Source organism: Tursiops truncatus, chromosome 7, assembly GCF_011762595.2.
Source record: "Tursiops truncatus isolate mTurTru1 chromosome 7, mTurTru1.mat.Y, whole genome shotgun sequence".
NCBI classification, from domain to species: domain Eukaryota; kingdom Metazoa; phylum Chordata; class Mammalia; order Artiodactyla; family Delphinidae; genus Tursiops; species Tursiops truncatus.
In genome coordinates this window covers 71,360,915-71,377,863 of record NC_047040.1, presented here as the reverse complement: position 1 = coordinate 71,377,863, position 16,949 = coordinate 71,360,915, and the positions used below count along the sequence as shown (strand labels likewise).

General features: G+C 40.4%; 1 protein-coding gene across 2 annotated transcripts in view; it reads right to left on the bottom strand.

Annotated features, from left to right (window-relative positions):
• The window catches only part of LOC101316502 (lymphocyte antigen 75), a 131,487-nt gene that overhangs the window by 107,804 nt on the left and 6,734 nt on the right, over positions 1 to 16,949 (bottom strand). For both annotated transcript variants that reach the window (XM_019922515.3, XM_019922513.3), the window contains exons 3-6: positions 11,626 to 11,796; positions 8,793 to 8,957; positions 2,257 to 2,367; positions 1,003 to 1,143 (exon numbers count right to left, since the gene is read on the bottom strand). In XM_019922515.3, coding sequence (XP_019778074.2) covers positions 1,003 to 1,143; positions 2,257 to 2,367; positions 8,793 to 8,957; positions 11,626 to 11,796 — 588 coding nt within the window. The remainder of the gene's footprint in view (positions 1 to 1,002; positions 1,144 to 2,256; positions 2,368 to 8,792; positions 8,958 to 11,625; positions 11,797 to 16,949) is intronic.

Genomic DNA, 16,949 nt, shown 5'->3' with positions numbered 1-16,949 from the left:
TGGTTTGAATCAACTTGGAAGATAAATGTTCATTTTCCCCTATTATTTTTTAAACTTAAAATATAGCTTTATGCTCCTATTTGGATGATAAGAAATTTTATGCTTTATTCTCTTCCCCCAACATTCCTTAAAGCAAGACATTTTAAAACCTCCTCTTCTCCTCCCAGTTTTAAGTATTAGTTTTTCTTATTCAGTGAGGATTTAATCAAATACCAGGTATACGGTGGGCGCTGTGAAAGACAGTAGGGTATTTCTCTTCTCCATTCTTTCAAAGACTTTTCTTTCAAACTTTTAAACTTTTCTGCAGCTCAGAAGTTGCAGCTGTCCTGTGTCTCTCTTATCCCCGAACTCCCTGGAAAAAAACCCCTCTGTGCACATATTTTGTCCATCTGCACCCCTCCTTTCTACCTGACTTAGCAACACAAAGAACTAGTCTGGCAAAGAAGGAGAGAGAGGTGGGCAAAGAAGGGGTGGGCATTGTGGGGAAGGGGGTGGGAACATTCCCGTGTCCATCATTTTTTACTTCCCACGGAGGTAGGTAATATGTAAGACCTGGCCTTAAAGCCGTGGCCCTCAAACTTGAGTGTGTATCAGAATCACCTGGAAGGCTTTTGAAACCCCAGATTGCTGGTTCCCACCCTCAGAGTTCCTGATTCAGTAAATCTGGGGTAGGTCCTGAAAATTTGCATTTCTTACAGGTACAGGTGAAGCTGATGCTCTTGGTCTGGGGAAACCACTCTGCTCTAGAGAAAGAAGAGCCACCTGTGAACAGAAATATATTTCCTATCTAGAATATCTCTGCCTTCTCATGGGCATATACCAAACCAAAGCTTTACTCATGTGGAGTTGATAATATCTAACCACAGGTTCAAAACCAAATACTCCCCTGCACTGGCAGTATCAGGTGAAGGAAAGGGGAAAACAGGTATCTGAAATGGATTCACTTAACTTCACAAAACTGTAATTGTGGCACCTCTTTGTTGGAGGAAGTGAGAAAGGTACCTGTCAACTCCACTGTGTTATTTAACAGTTTCTTGCAGACGTAGGGCAGTTGAGCCTCACAGGAAAAACTCTGCCACAGACCCGAGTCGGCATCCATTCTCGCACAGCTTGATCTGTCAATTATAGGTGCACTCGGCACATCTTGAACAGCAGGATTTTCAAAGAGTTAAAAGAAGAAGGTTGGGGGCAAGGGTGGTGGTTAGAAAAAAATAACTTGTATTCCTAATTTTCTGCTTTTAGGGGGACTCATAAAATAGTTAAAACTTTCAACTAAATTGAAATGTTTAAGCTGCAATGGACAATCATGTGCTTACCTATGTCTTCTTAAATACAGGATGTGGCGGGGGCGGGGGGGGGGCAGGAATACTCTGATCTGTTGTAGTTAATTTAAAAAACAAAACCAAAAACCAAACCTCTGCCCCAAACCAACTTGCATGTCATATCTTGTGGTCAGTAGTTACCCTACACAATAAAAATACCGATTTATGATTCTGCCATGCCTTTAAGGCTTTAAGATTAAATTCTCTTTAAAGATTTTATTTACTGAGATAATAGAAAATTTATTTACTACTTATAAAATTCCATTAACTAAAATGCCCCATGTATTGGTATCTTATTGTGCTTAACTTGTTTTTCTTATATGTATGCAGAATATTTTGGTACTGAAGTTAGTGTTAACTTTTACATTCTACATTTGTCAGAAGCCTATGGTTTTATTTTTTAAAAAGGTATCTAAACCTTCTTTCCAGGGGGAAAAAAGGCATTTTGGCTAGTTAGTGAGTTAGGGTTTGTTTATTTAGTATAAAATTTTCTTTAAGGTCTTTGTGTATTAAAATATAACCATTATGTTGTCAGTACTTGGGTGCTGCAGTGGAAGACACCAAGAGTTTGAGGAACTATTTCCATATCAGAGTTAAGCTGCAGATGAAACACAACATGGGTCAGTCATGGACACGTCAAGTCCTCTCAGGGACACAGAATGGTTCCTGGGCCACGTAGCGGGGCTCATTCTGCTCCTATCTAAAAATGCAGGGTCACTCTAAAGATTAGGGACAAATGCTCAGTTGCCCATGCTGGGGGTCAACTTGCCTATAATGGAATCACAAGCGTGTAGGAAAAAATATTCTTCTGAGAGGTAACCATAATAAGAGTTGTCAAGGTTTGAAATTTGTACAAGCTCTCAGGGGATGGGAAGCTCTTATTTTTTTTGAAGCCTGTGCTCTGTGCATAGTAAGCGGAAGAGGGAGCAATTACCTGGGTCCCAGTTGAGAAAGTTTAATGGCTTGTGGTCTGACCATTCCCAGCCTCTAGCAGAGTACAGCTGATTTAAACCAATCCAGAAAATTCTTGGAATGCCTTCTTTTTCTGTAAGAATTACACATTTTTAAAAAGTGACAAAATTACCTGTTATAATCTAAGTCACACTTAAGTTTATACTAATAGCAAAAATATCTGAAGGCCTTGATTATGAGGCAGGAACCCTGTAGGAGGCTGTCTATCCAACAAAGGCAGATGATGTGAGAGGCAACAAAACTGCAGTCTATTGAGAAACCCAAAGGCTGCTAAGTTAATTCACTGCTGCTTTCCCATTAGCTTGTCCAATTCCCTTTCTTCTAGTAAGAACAGAATTTTCTCAGAGTAGATGTTTCACTATCTACTTTTAACCCTCTTGTACTGATATAGAAAAAGTAGTTTCCATTACATATCTAAGTTTTGAAGGTCTGATTATATTCCAGACTGACAGTTTACATTCGTTAAGCACATATCATTTGCCAGGTACTAAGGACATAAAAACCAAAACGATAAAGTCCTGCCCTCATGATGAGTTCAATCTAGTAGGACACAGATATGGATCCCCAAATGGTGAAGTGTAACCAGTACTGTTTCAGAAATATGTACTGAGCTAGGCAAGGGATATACAACTCTAGAGTCCAGAGGAGACATTAAGGCTGGAGATACAGAATGGGACACACACACATACACACACACACACACACACACACACACAAACACACGCAAACACTCGTGTTACAGTTGAGATACATCATTCAAAGTTATTATTTGACAACTAGATGACATTAGCACAAAAGAAAAAGAGAAGCAGAAATACTTTAAATAGAGAAGCTAAGTGCTGATATGCCACTCAATGTGCACATGCTCACAAGCAATGGATGCAATCATGCTTGTTGTATGGGGCCATGTGTATTAAAAAAAGAATGTGCGAACAATTGTAAGGATTTTCACACCACTGTCAAGGAAGTCAACACCATTATTCAAGAACCTGGTAAGACTTTATCGACATCACAAAGAATTTGAAGATATTAAAGGCCAGGTAGAAGAGATAAAGCAACTAATGAAATGGTCTACAGAAGACAAGGATGATGTTGACAAACAGGAAGAGCTAACAGGTTGGAATCTCTATAAATTTGTTGAAATATTCCCAGCAATAAAACACATGATAACAGTTTCTCAATTCCTCCCAGAGAATTCTGTATGATATATTATAGTATTATATATATAATTCATGTATCTCTCTATATAAATGTAAAATACAATTCTATATTACATAATATATATATTACATAAGTATAAATAATTCTTAAAGTATGGATTTTGTTCCATCATACATATCAGATATATCTGTGTGATTTGCATGCAGAGAACCATATCCATACTTTAAGGGCTCTTTGAGGGTAATTTTGACTATATGTAATTTTTGCCTTACTTTCACACTTTAGAACCCAAATGCCTAAAACAAGTAACTTCACCAGAACTGACACCTGGGAGTGGAGGAGAATCCCTGGGTAAAGCAGAAATAGCACTAGCAAAGACAAAAGCGGCCAAGAGCAGTAACCTGGACACCAACATCCAAGGGATGGGCAGGAGTCTGGGAAGAGGGTGGTAGGACAGAGGCCCAATTATCACTCCAGTGAGGAATAAATGTGAGGTTAAAAGTGAATTGTAGGGGCTTCCCTGGTGGCGCAGTGGTTGAGAGTCCGCCTGCCGATGCAGGGGACACGGGTTCATGCCCCGGTCCGGGAGGATCCCACACGCCGCAGAGCGGCTGGGCCCGTGAGCCATGGCCACTGAGCCTGTGCGTCCGGAGCCTGTGCTCTGCAGCGGGAGAGGCCAAAACAGTGAGAGGTCCGTGTACAGCAAAAAAAAAAAAAAAAAAAAAAAAAGTGAATTTTAAGGATACACTGTGCTTTCCAGGAGCTTCACTGTGAAAGATAGAGGCAGGGCTTCAGGGTCTAGGGAAAAAATTTTTAATGATAGAAGTTTAAACAAGTTTATAGCCTACTGGAGAAGAGTTAATAGAGTGTCGATAAAAGTATAAGAGATAGAAGAAACAGTTGACGTGGATACAATGAGCTTGGAGGAAGTAGTTAACCTTGAACGAGCTGGAGAAATAACAGTATAGATAAATTTGTAAGTGTGAGGGTGACAAACTAAGGGTTCACCTCACTTTTCTCAAGGAGATAGATGATAAGGATACTCTCTACTAAGGAAGGAGAAGGTGGATGTTTGGGTAGATGGCTTGAGGAGAATGTTGAAGGGAACTCTGGATTTATCCTTTTCTTTCACCTTGTTAGCATAAGCAAAGGCTGCCAGCACTGGCATAGCAAGACCTTGAGGAATTACTCTAATCTAAATCTTTCTTCATTAGTAAATGTGATTGATTTTCCAGCATTCCTAAAGAAGTCCTGGGAACTATGACATATTGATGGTACTCCAGACTCAACCATACCCTGACATTCAGAATTCCTTTCATTCATCTCTAACCATGGATACTATAGAGGACCAATCCAACCAGGGATACTATAGAGGACCAATCCTTCCCATCTATCCCAAGTTCAATGTCCTCTTTTCCATGAAGACTTTCCAGATATCCCCCAGCAGGAAGTCTGAATAATCCTACTGCTTCCTATGAATAATCCTATTGTTCACCTGCATATGACAAGTACACATTTACAATGGAACGAAATGATGTTTGGAGGGTGTCAGGCTCTTGTTTACTTCATCACAATGTTCTATTTGTGATCTGTATTGATGATGACTTATTCTTCACTAGAATCATAAGATTTTAAAATTGTGACTGTGTTGGTAAATTCAAATGCTCTTTATGTGTCTCGTGCCAGGTGGGTGTGATAAATTTTAAAGGCCCTGGTTGGCAGATGCAAAGGGCAGGGATTTCTTATATGGCCTGGACAATTTGGAGCTTGATTTTTTCCTTCCTAGAGTCCAGGCAAGGAAAGCTATGATGCATTTCCTCCAAATGCATCATTAGATTGTTTGGCAGGGCGTTGACCAATTTGAGACTCTATCAATGCCCATCTTTGCCATCAAGAATCAGATGATTGCTAGCGTAAGTTCCTATATCTAATCAAATGGGCGAGTCCAATGAGCTAGATGTTCTTGACTGTTCCCAACACCCCTATTCCGACATGACCCTATATTTCTATTCCTCTTCCCACAATGAGAAACTGCAGGGCCTCATAATGGTCATGCATCTGGGATGAACACCAGAAAGGCCACAGCAAGCAGAGGCCCTGACCTAGGAGTGTTCTAGCCTTGGGTCACTATCAAGGTAGTTCAAAGTGAGCAGCCCCTGAGGCCAGAGATAAATTAGAAAGAACTGAAATGTGTTGTTCCTGCTCTGGGGACTCTCAGTCCTCCTTTGAGCTCTGGGGTTGAATCTGTGGTTACAGGTCCCCGGGAAGCCCAGAGCCATAGGAAATTAGACTCTCAAACAGAATCCAGCGAGGCTGAGGAAACCAAATCCCCCACCGTAGGTCCCTGTATTAGTAAAACAAAATCGAAACAAGCTAATTAGGTGCAGGGCAGGCACAAAAGAGAAAGAAAGTTCTTTTAGACTGCATGGGATTTATCTTCAAGAGAGCTGAGTCTGCTTTATTTCTGTCAGCAAATTCCCTAGTCCCACCTAACTAGTAGCTGCGAAACCCTGAAGTCCTTTAGGAATAACATTCTCCACTATCCTCTGCGTATGTACAACTCTTATTTCCCTGAGTAGATCAAGCACTTTGATCACAAAATCTCTGATTCACTTTTGTGGGCCCCACTGTTCCTAGCCCACTGTTTAACATGGTAGTTTTCAGGGAAGGAACACAATATTAACAGGGACTTCAAGAAATGTTCCAGATGTTAAAGTACAGCTTTCTTAGGTCTTAGGAAACCGGCAGTCATAATTAGGCATACTGATATCCCTAAAGAACACTCACAGTGAAAGAGAAGCTTGGATCACTAGAAAGGGCTGTACCTCTAAAATTAGTGATATGCAAAAAATGTGGGGAGTGTCTGGCCAGGGATAGGGGAAAACTGGGTCCTTCAACACATTTTCTCACTTTTATGTGTTATTAAAGAAAACTGATGCATAAAGGAACCCTGCAACATTTATTCCTCCAAAGGCATCATTAGATTGTTTGGTATGGTGTTGATAGTCACACTTTGACACCTTTTTCCTTCATTGAAGCTATCAGTTTCCAAATGTCAGTATTTTGGGAGACTTAAATGTATTGGTCCTGTCTACTCTCAAAAATATTTTTCGTAAGATTTCAGCGGGGTCTGGAATAGAATTCCATTGCCAAACACTAGCCCATTATGCTTCTTTGACAGATTTCTATTCAAGACGTCTGATTATTTAAGTCCCGAACAACGCAGGAAAAGGTTAAAACTATAAGAAAGAGGTCTGAATAAAGCTTAAGCCAAAAAGCATGACAAAAGACCAGCAGACTTTTTTTTGAGGTTACGCAGGTTTATAACATTACAGAAGTTTCATGTGCGCAACATTATATCTCAACTTGTGTACACACTACAGCGTGCTCACCACCAAATTTTAGTTTCCATCCTTCACTACACAGTTGACCCCTTTTACCCATTTCACCCACTTCTCTCCCTGCTTCCCCTCTGATAACCATTGCTCTGTTCTCAGTATCTATGTGTTTGTTTTTGTTTGGTTTGGGTTGTTCGTTTATTTATTTAAATAGTTCACATGAGTGGAACCGTACAGTATTTGTCTTTATCCGTCTGACTAATTTCACTTAACACAATACTCTCAAGTTCTCCCCATGAGGTTTTTCACAGGAATAGAACAAAATTTTATATAAACAAGATTTACCTGGAGGCACAAAAGACCCCAAATAACCAAAGCAATCCTGAGAAAGAAGAACAAAGCTGGAGGTAGCCACTCTCTGATTTCAAATTTTACCACAAAGCTATAGTAATTAAAACAGTAGAGTATTGGCAGGAAAAACAGACATATAGATCAAAAGAACAGAATTGAGAGCCCAGAAATAAAGCCATGAATATATGGACAACTGATTTATAACAAAGGGGCAAAGAACATACAACAGAGGAAGGATAGTCTCTTCAATAAATGGTATTGGGAAAACTGGACAGCCATGTACAAAAGAAAGAAACTAGACCATTATCTTGTACCACACAAAAAAATCAACTCAAAATGGATTGAAGACTTGAATGTAAGACCTAAAACCATAAAACTCCTAAAAGAAAACATAGGCAGTGTGTTCTCTGACACCAGTGTTAGCAATGTTTCTGGATATGTTTCCTTAGACAAGAGAAACAAAAGCAAAAGTAAATAAACTGGCCTATATAAAACTGAAAGCTTCTGCACAGCAAAGGAAACTATCAACAAAACAAAAAGACAATCTACCAAATGGGAGAAAATATTTGCATGTCATTTATCCTATAACAGTTAATATTAAAAATATACAAAGAACTCATACATTTCAACAGCAAAAAACAAACAACCCAATTGAAAAATGGGCAGACGATCTGAACTGACATTTTTCCAAAGACGACATACAGATGGCCAACATACATATGAAAAGATGTTCGACATGGCTAGTTATTAGGGAAACTCAAATCAAAACCACAATGAGACATCACCTCATGCCTGTTCGAATGGCTGTTGTCAAAAGGGCAAGAAATAAAAAATGCTGGAGAGGATGCGGAGAAATGGGAACCCTCTTACACTGTTGGTGGGAATGTGAAAGTCCAGTAGACTTTTAATGATGAAAACAAAGAAAAAAAAGATATGTAAGAGGAGTAAGTACTATAGTAAAAAAGCAAGGGCTCTGGAGTTATACATGTTGATATTCAAATCCCAATTCTGGTACTTCATAGCTCTGAGATGTTGGGTATATTATTTCTAAACATCAATTCCTAATCTGTAAGTGGGGATAAAAATACTTGTCTTATGGTGTTGTAATGATGATTAAATTATAGTTGACCCCTGAACAATATGGGTTGGAACTATGCAGGTCCACTTATATGCAGATTTTTTCACTAAATACATACTACAGAACTATACAATCTATGATTGGTTGAATCTACGGATGTGGAACTGAACTCATTTATTCAAGTGTGAAGATTTTTTACTGAGGTGATCTACTCTGACTCAGCCACCTTCTCCACCTTCCTCAAGTTCTCTACCATTCAATGTTCAAAGAGTTTAATGCTTACCTTTCTTCAAATCCTTTCACCTAGGCTTCAGGTAGCAGTTTAATCTTGCTACCTCACCTCGTTTTCTGAATATTAACCTCTCTTGGTCTCTATCATGAGATGCATTTTCAATAGACAGAATAGGATTATATTCAGTATTTTTTACTTGTGGGCTTTGGTGTTGAAGTTTAAATCCCAAGAAAAGATAAATATATGCAGAAAACAACATACCTAGATACGAAAACAGAAGGCAGACAGCACCTTTACAATCGCAGCAATTTGCTCTACCACACGCAACTTAAACCTACCTGTAAGATAAGTTAACTCAGCAGCACTGTTGATGCTCAGTAAGTCAGCTCCTTGATTCTGACATGAAACATAAGCTTCTTTCCAAGAAAGAGTTGCCTGAGTGTTAAACTGGTAGCAACTTCCCATCTCCTCTTTCTTTTCCCAATTATCTTCACAGCCATTTTCTTTGATAAAAAGATATGTTAGTGATCATAAAGTAAGGGCACAATGTTGTCTATTACTTAGAATGCTTACAAATACTGCCATTCAATTTGCATACTCTTAGGATATGCTAAAATGGAGGCTGTTATTGTTCTACTGGACAACGTTTTGATTCTTTGGTTACACAAAAAAACTGAAGTCATAGGACAGGAAATGACTTAGGCTGGCTAAAGCTTCCACTCTCCTATCTTCTACCCTCCCTTTACCCCCATCAATTACAATGCCATGTTTTAGCCCATGCCTACCCTCTGCCTCAAAGTAGGAGTCTTCAACTGTGCTCAACCCCTGAGCTCACTTAAAGATGGTGGCAGACTGCAGAGGGGTTTGCTCATGGCCTGCAGTGAAACCACTGGATATGCATGTGTGTGTGTTTAGACATGCTGCTTAAGTACCCAAGATTTAAAGCCTAGTGATAGCTTATTTGGGAAACTCAGTCCATTTTCTCCTTAATATTTTAATAGATGATTTAATATATGACAAATATTATATAACTAACATTATACATGCATTGTATATCTATATGTACATATATATGTGCATATATGTGTTTATAAACATACAGATACGCATGTGAACATCATTTTCTTTCACAAATATCTAAAAAGCATGTATAATTTCAGATGAAGAACCTTCAAGCTCTTTCTGGGACAAGATTTGTAGGTCTTGATACAACTAGTTCAAAAATATACTCACAGCCTCCTATGTGCTCCCAACAAGAAGAAAAAACCAACATAACTTATGTCAAGCGTATCCCAGGTTTCACTTGGGGTTTTTCCAAAGGGTCTCCCATAACCAGTCAAACTTATGGACTCTCAAGCTGGAAGGCCCCTTAGAGATCATTTTGTGTCATGTCTTCATTTCACAGATAGGAACAAAGATATAGGGGTGTTTGTGGCAAAGCTATAACCAGAGTACTGTTGTCTAAGTCTGGTGGTGTTGATCTTCTGAATGGCATACACTGCTTCTTCAGCCACTTCTGAATGTCCTAAATAACAACAGACGTTGTTCTGATATTTGGTAAAAACAAAATAGGTGGATTTGCAAGTGCATTGCCTAAAGGTTCTTTGTTACCACTAAGGCCAACACTTGTAAATCTGGAAACTTTCAGCAGGAGGGCAGTGTGTTTGCTATAAAATACAGTCTCCGTGGTTTGGCAGTTCTCAGGTTTGAGAAACTCACAATCTTGCTTCTTCTGTAGAAAGGGAGTCACATGAATGCACTGACAATCCCCCCTTCCATCCAAAGTAGGCTAAAGGCACCAAGACACATGTCAGTCAAGGCAGCAAGGTAGAATGGGATAAATACACAGGGGAATAAGGGTCAGGAATCCTGGGATCTCCACCTGGCTCCACACAAATATGGTCTGACCCAGACAGGCTATTTCATCAACCAAGGCCCCAGAAATCTGTATTTTAACAAACTCTCCAAGTGATTCTGTTGCAACCTGAAGTTTGAGAACCACTGGCTCAATATAATTTCTTCAAGTTGCTTAGGACTCTGCACTTTGAAGCTCAGCTTCCCTTAAGGAGAACTGAGCTCTGGTGGTGGTATTACTAATACCACCAGATTGACTACTGAATAAGGCATGATAGTACAATTATTTGAGGCAAGGACTTCAGAGCCAGATATCCTGGGTTTGAATCCTAGCTCTGAAATTTATTAGCTATGTGACCTTAGGCAAATGAATTAACTCCCCCGTGCCTCACGTTGCTCATCTGTAAAATGGTGCTAAATAATGGTACCTACTTTATAGAACTGTGTGAGGATTAAATGAGTTAAGAAAGGCTGAATGCTTAGAATAGTACCTGACACTCGGCGGTGCCAGGTAATAACTATTACTACTTTAAGTAATAACTATTACTACTTAGGCCTGGAGCTTTTTCCTTTCTATTTACTGTAGATTCTTTTAACTTATTGCCCATTAAAAAATATTTCTTAGGCACCCATCACATGTCAGGTACCATGATCCCCTGTAATTCTCACCAGATTATCGAGAAAATATGTCTCGGTTATATACCGGATAGTGACGCAGCTACTGCTTTGGTCTCTCTTTCTAAAGAACAATGAATATTTTAGCACACCCTGAAGAGTTTGCTTCAAGTAAGAAGCAACTAGAAAAAATGCTTTGACCAACGTACAGGTACAGCAGAAGGAACAACGTCACCAATTTTGAGAGGGATAGGGATATCTGTCTCTTGTTCGCTGCTCTTTACTCAGGCCATAAACATACTTAGGTCTCCATCATCTGAAAAGAAGCTTCCTCAGTCCACTATCACCCATCTTCTTTGAACACTAGTTTTTTGGAAACTGCTCTATTAAAGGCCAACAGCAATTTCCTGACTGCTCCTGCCTGGTCCATTTCCCCTTCCTAAGGTATCTGGGGGTATAGAACACTTCCTCATCCTTTGTCTTCCATCACAACATTCTGTCTTGGTTTTCTTCCTGGCCTACTTCTGAAAGTAAGTTCTTAGCTACACATGACTTCTCTCTCTTTCCTCAAATATATACCCCTTCTCTAGGATATTTGTTTTCGTCATTTTTGAGTCACGACGGACCCTTCCTTCTCCCTTTTGCCTCATAGGAATGGTATCCTTTCCCTTCCACATATGAAGTTTACCAGCCCATACATACCTGGTTGTAAGCAGATGCCCCACTTTTGATCATATTCATAATTTAAGGTGGTTGCACACCATGGCCCACTGCGATCTCCATCATGAATGCACTCATGGTGCCAGGTCCCATTAACTAAGAATGGAAATTCACAAGGTCTCCCATAGGAGTTCCCATCTCTAGTATAGATCTCTGTGGGTTGGGGAGAAAGTAGAGGAAAGAAGAGTTAAAAACTGGATAACCAGCTTTAGTTAACTAATTTCTAAAACTGTTGTGAAACAAAGATTATGTTTTCACATGTATGAGAATATAGTATCTGGGTGGGCTGCACAGTGTGGAGATTCAGAGCATGGATGCCGGCTCCCCCACTGATCATCTGTGCGTCTGTGGGCAAGCTTTCCAACCTCTATCAGTCTCAGTTTCTGCATTTGCAAATTAGGAATAATGATATGGGGCTCATAGGGTTATTCATGAGATTCTATGAGATGATCCATGCAAAGCTTCATTAACTGTGATGCGATGAAGAGCTAAAAGATTCCAGCTTTACCCAGTAAGGATCAACGGACTACTGTGGGTAGCAGAGTACTTCACCAGAAGGGGTGCCCCGCTTGAGATTAAACTTACACTCTATTTTCTTTAGTAAGAGTGAGGCTAGAAAAATACCTTGGAATCACTGAGGCTGGTTGTGGACTTTGAAACTAACTGTGCAGTTAGAGAGATGCACAAATAGCCCTGTTGTTTACAGTCTGGTGGTAGAACTGAGGCTGTGCGTTTTGAGGAAGGAGGACGAAGGGCTGCTGAGTCTCTCAGCAGTCTCTTGGAGAGGGCAGGACATGGTAATTCAGGTTCTGAAAGAAGAACCAGCTTCAGCTAGGCAGTCATGGAACCAGCTGGTGACCAGCAAGGTAGCAGAACTAGCTTTTCCTTTTAACAATTTCCTCTGGTACACAGAGAGGAACTGAAAAATTATTCTAACCTCAAATATGTCTGGAAATGCTGGAGGAAGTGCTAAATACTTATGTTGATAACAGTTCTTTTGGAGAGGTGTCTTATAGAACAGCTAACCCTGTGACTATCTCGCTCACTTTTTTCCATAGCCTTAATTTGTTTAAAACCGTGGTTGTTACCAGATCAAATAATGACTATTAGGTAAAGCATAGTAATCAGATCTTAGCATCATTTACCAGGCTATTAGGGTCCCTCAAAATGTCTCATAGATTTGCTTGAAAGTGTGCTTAAGGTAGAATTTGATTCCATATCCTTTATTATTCTCAAATGTTCATTTAACTTAAGTGTGAGACTTAATTTGACAGTTTAGAATGTATTAAGGAGCAGTACAGCAAAAGGAAGAGTAATCTAGATGCTTTTACTTGCAAACAATCTTTTAAGGAACATTGGGTTTTCCTCTGACATATAAATGGTTTTGAACAGTGTACTTCTGTTAAAGAGTAATTTGACCTTATATTTTATAAGGATTCTGCTTATTAGCATGTTTTATTTTTAACCATACCAAAACTCCCAATAGCTCATGACCAATTTCTCTTCCCAAATTACAGCACTTAAAAGGAGAGTCCCTGAGCACAATGACTATCATTTGTAGAACCATCAGGGTTTTTTTGTAAAACCTTGTGTTTCTGTAATACAAAGTACTTTCACTTGTTCTTTCCCATAAGCCCACAAGATCAGTAGGGCAAGTATTACACTTGTTTGTGAAATCCCCATTTTTGCAAAGTTAAGTGAAACATTCAGTCATTCAGCTGTGCCAGGGATGAGAACTGACTCTCTGATTAGAGTCCTTGACATATAAGGACAACTTGTGACACCAATGGCTGCTTTCTCAGGTTCCAAGGTAGTGTCATAGCTCAAAGCTGGGCTTCAATTAAAACGCTCTCCTGTTCACAATATGCTTTAAAGAATGATAACATGGAACAACCACCACAAGAGCAGCAGCTAAATTATGCTAACTGCTCACTAAGGGTTCTTTTTTTAAATAGATCTTTATTGGGGTATAACTGCTTCACAATACTGTGTTAGTTTTATTCTTGCACATTGTTCGATGCTACTGGACCTCTTAAGTCCCAAGCGTCTCCCCAGAGACACAGGCTTTCTTGAGAAGAACCTTCTCTGAATGTATGAATTTATGGTGATGGCAGCCTTAAGACAGCAGCTTATTCTACGATAGGCACAAATTTGTGAGATGAGATGCTTACACGGAAAACATTTTTTTTCTGGCCGCATGGCACTGCATGCGGGATCTAGTTCCCCGACCAGGGATCGAACCCGTGCCCCCTGCATTGGGAGCACAGAGTCTTAACCACTGGACTGCCAGGGAAGTCCTGAAAACTAACATTAATCTCTTTGGTAACACAAGACAAAACAGTTTCAATGTTTAGAGAGCTCGGCAGGCTTCTGAGTTGCTCAGAATTTAGACACTTCTACAGCCACCCCTCCACTGTCTACTTCCTCGGCATGATTCACCAAACATTCAAAACTTGAAGACTGCTAGTGAGGTCAAGATATCTTAATGATATAAATGCATACCTGGATGCTAGTCAAGAGCAATTTATTCATAAAATTTATACAGCTAAAATTTTTCTCTGAGAGAAACATGGCTCACACAGGATGGGGGTTGGGGAGAGAGGTAACCCAGGACACAACGACACATAAATGTTCTTATATCAGAGGTAATAAAAAAAGAAATTATACAGCAAAAGCCAAGGGAGAAATAAAGAAGCTAAATTTGGCCTTCCCTGGTGGCGCAGTGGTTGAGAGTCCGCCTGCTGATGCAGGGGACACGGCTTCATGCCCCAGTCCGGGAAGATCCCACGTGCCACGGAGCGGCTGGGCCCATGAGCCATGGCCGCTGAGCCTGCGCGTCCGGAGCCTGTGCTCCGCAATGGGAGAGGCCACAACAGTGAGAGGCCCAAAAAAAAGAAGCTAAATTTGGGGAACACAATGCTGGTTTTGAGCCTTAGCTTTGCTGTAACAAGCTGGGTTACCTTGAACTTCATTTTGTTGAACTCAGGTATCTTATCTTTCTTATTCTGTACAATTAGACAGGAAGGAGGGCGCAGGGACCAACATGAGGAGTCTGAGAGAGAGCAGTCCTAGGGGAAGTCCCTAACTTAAGACAGCAGTCTACAACCCAAGAACAGGAAGGGACTGCATAAATTTAAAAGAGTAGAATTGCCAGGACTTAATATTTGATTGAATTTGAATGGTGGGAGAAGAAAGCAGGGCAACTCTAGAGTGACTTGTAGATTTCTGACATATGCAACTTCGATGGTACAAGTCACCTGGAGAGGAATGAAGAAGAGGCACGTTTGGCCCTGGCCTCTGTGCATGTTAAAACTCGAGGTATGTGTTGATAAGTCAGGACTACATGCATCTTTTCTTAGAAATTTTTTTCTTATCTGGAAATTTAGTGTTCCAAACACTGTATTTGCTAAGGTCAAGAAACACTCTATGCCTATGGGCTCTTGCTGGTGAGCACTGTTTAGCTTTCTCTGGGGTAACATCCTAGGTGGGTTCCTTTTGTTTGTTTTTTAATTAATTAATTAATTTTATTTTTGTCTGTGTTGGGTCATCGTTGCTATGCACGGGCTTCCTCTAGTTGTGGCGAGCAGGGGCTACTCTTCATTGCGGTGCACGGGTTCTCATTGCAGTGGCTTCTCTTGTTGTTCTCATTGGCTCTAGGTGTGTGGGCTCAGTAGTTGTGGTTTGCGGGCTCTAGAGCACAGGCTCAGTAGTTGTGGCGCACAGGCTTAGTTGCTCCACGGCATGTGGGATCTTCCTGGACCAGGGCTCGAACCCGTGTCCCCTGCATTGGCAGGCGAATTCTTGACCACTGTGCCACCATGGAAGTCCCCTAGGTGAGTTCTTAATCTTTTCTGTGCTACTGATCACTTTGGCAGCCATGTGAAGCACACGAGCCCCCTTCTCAGCAGAATATTATAAATGCATAATATAAAACACATAGGATTACAAAGAAAACCAGTTACGTTGAAATAAAGGCATTTTGCGGACTGAGGAATTTATAATTACAACTATGTCCCTCAAAAGAATTAGGAGCAGGGGACAGAAAGAGCCCTGCCAAGAAAATTATCTTTTCTAATCCTTGAACAAATACAAGGAAACAAGTCAAATCCAGTTCAAAAGGCAATTTGTTTGGTTCCATGTTTTCTCTTAGCTGCCAAGTTACAGAAAGGCTTTTATAGCACAAAATTTAAGCTTGCCATTAAGTGGGATCCAGAAAGCAGTTGCTCTTTTTTTTTTTTTTTTTTGCGGTACGCGGGCCTCTCACTGTTGTGGCCTCTCCCGTTGCGGAGCACAGGCTCCGGACGCGCAGGCTCAGCGGCCATGGCTCACGGGCCCAGCCGCTCTGCGGCACGTGGGATCTTCCCAGACCGGGGCACGAATCCGTGTCCCCTGCATCGGCAGGCGGACTCTCAACCACTGCGCCACCAGGGAAGCCCAGTTGCTCTTTAAGGTTAGGAGGAAGGTGGCTAGCAGAAGCAGACTTTTCAACTACTTAAGGGATGAGGACTAAAGAAAAGGAAAATGCCATCTCTGATTCTCTAATATTTCCCGTAACAGCAGAACCTGACATCTCAGAAGCTGCTGCATCTTCACTAGGAAACAGAAAGAGGTTCCCCTAGGAGAAAAAATTATGCAGACAACAAGAAGAATGGGAGGCCAAATTTAGCTTAAGAGAAGAGGAAAATCTCTGTAAAGCTATGTAAATGTACAAAGAAGAGCACAGACAATAGTTAAGACTTAGATAATTAAATATATATATATATATATATGCACCAACATTTGATGTAAGTTAGAGCAACATAATGAAAAAAAGATTTGCTTGGGTAATTTACATTTAGAGGTTTAAAAAATGAATCTACTCTTTCTTTCTAAACTCAGAAATTTGTTATCACTGAGTCTCTAGACTCAAAACAAAGTTCATGATCAGCTCCCCCAAAGGCAACAGAGACAGTTTCAGACTTACGATGGTTTGATTTATGATTTTTCGACTTTGTGATGGTGTGAAAGTGGGACTCATTCCATGGAAACCGTACTTTGAATTTGGTCTTTCCCTGGGCTCTCAGTACATGGTACAATCCTCTCCCATGATGCTGGGCAGCAGCAGCCACAGCTCCCAGTCAGCCACACGCTCATGAAGGTAAACAACTGACACACACCATTCTGTTTTTCACTTTCAGTACAGTATTCAATAAACTACATGAGATAGTCAACCCTTTATTTTAAACTAAGCTTTGTGGTAGATGATTTTTCCCAACTGTAGGCTAATGTAAGTGTTCTGAGCACATTTAAGGTAGGCCAGGCTATGA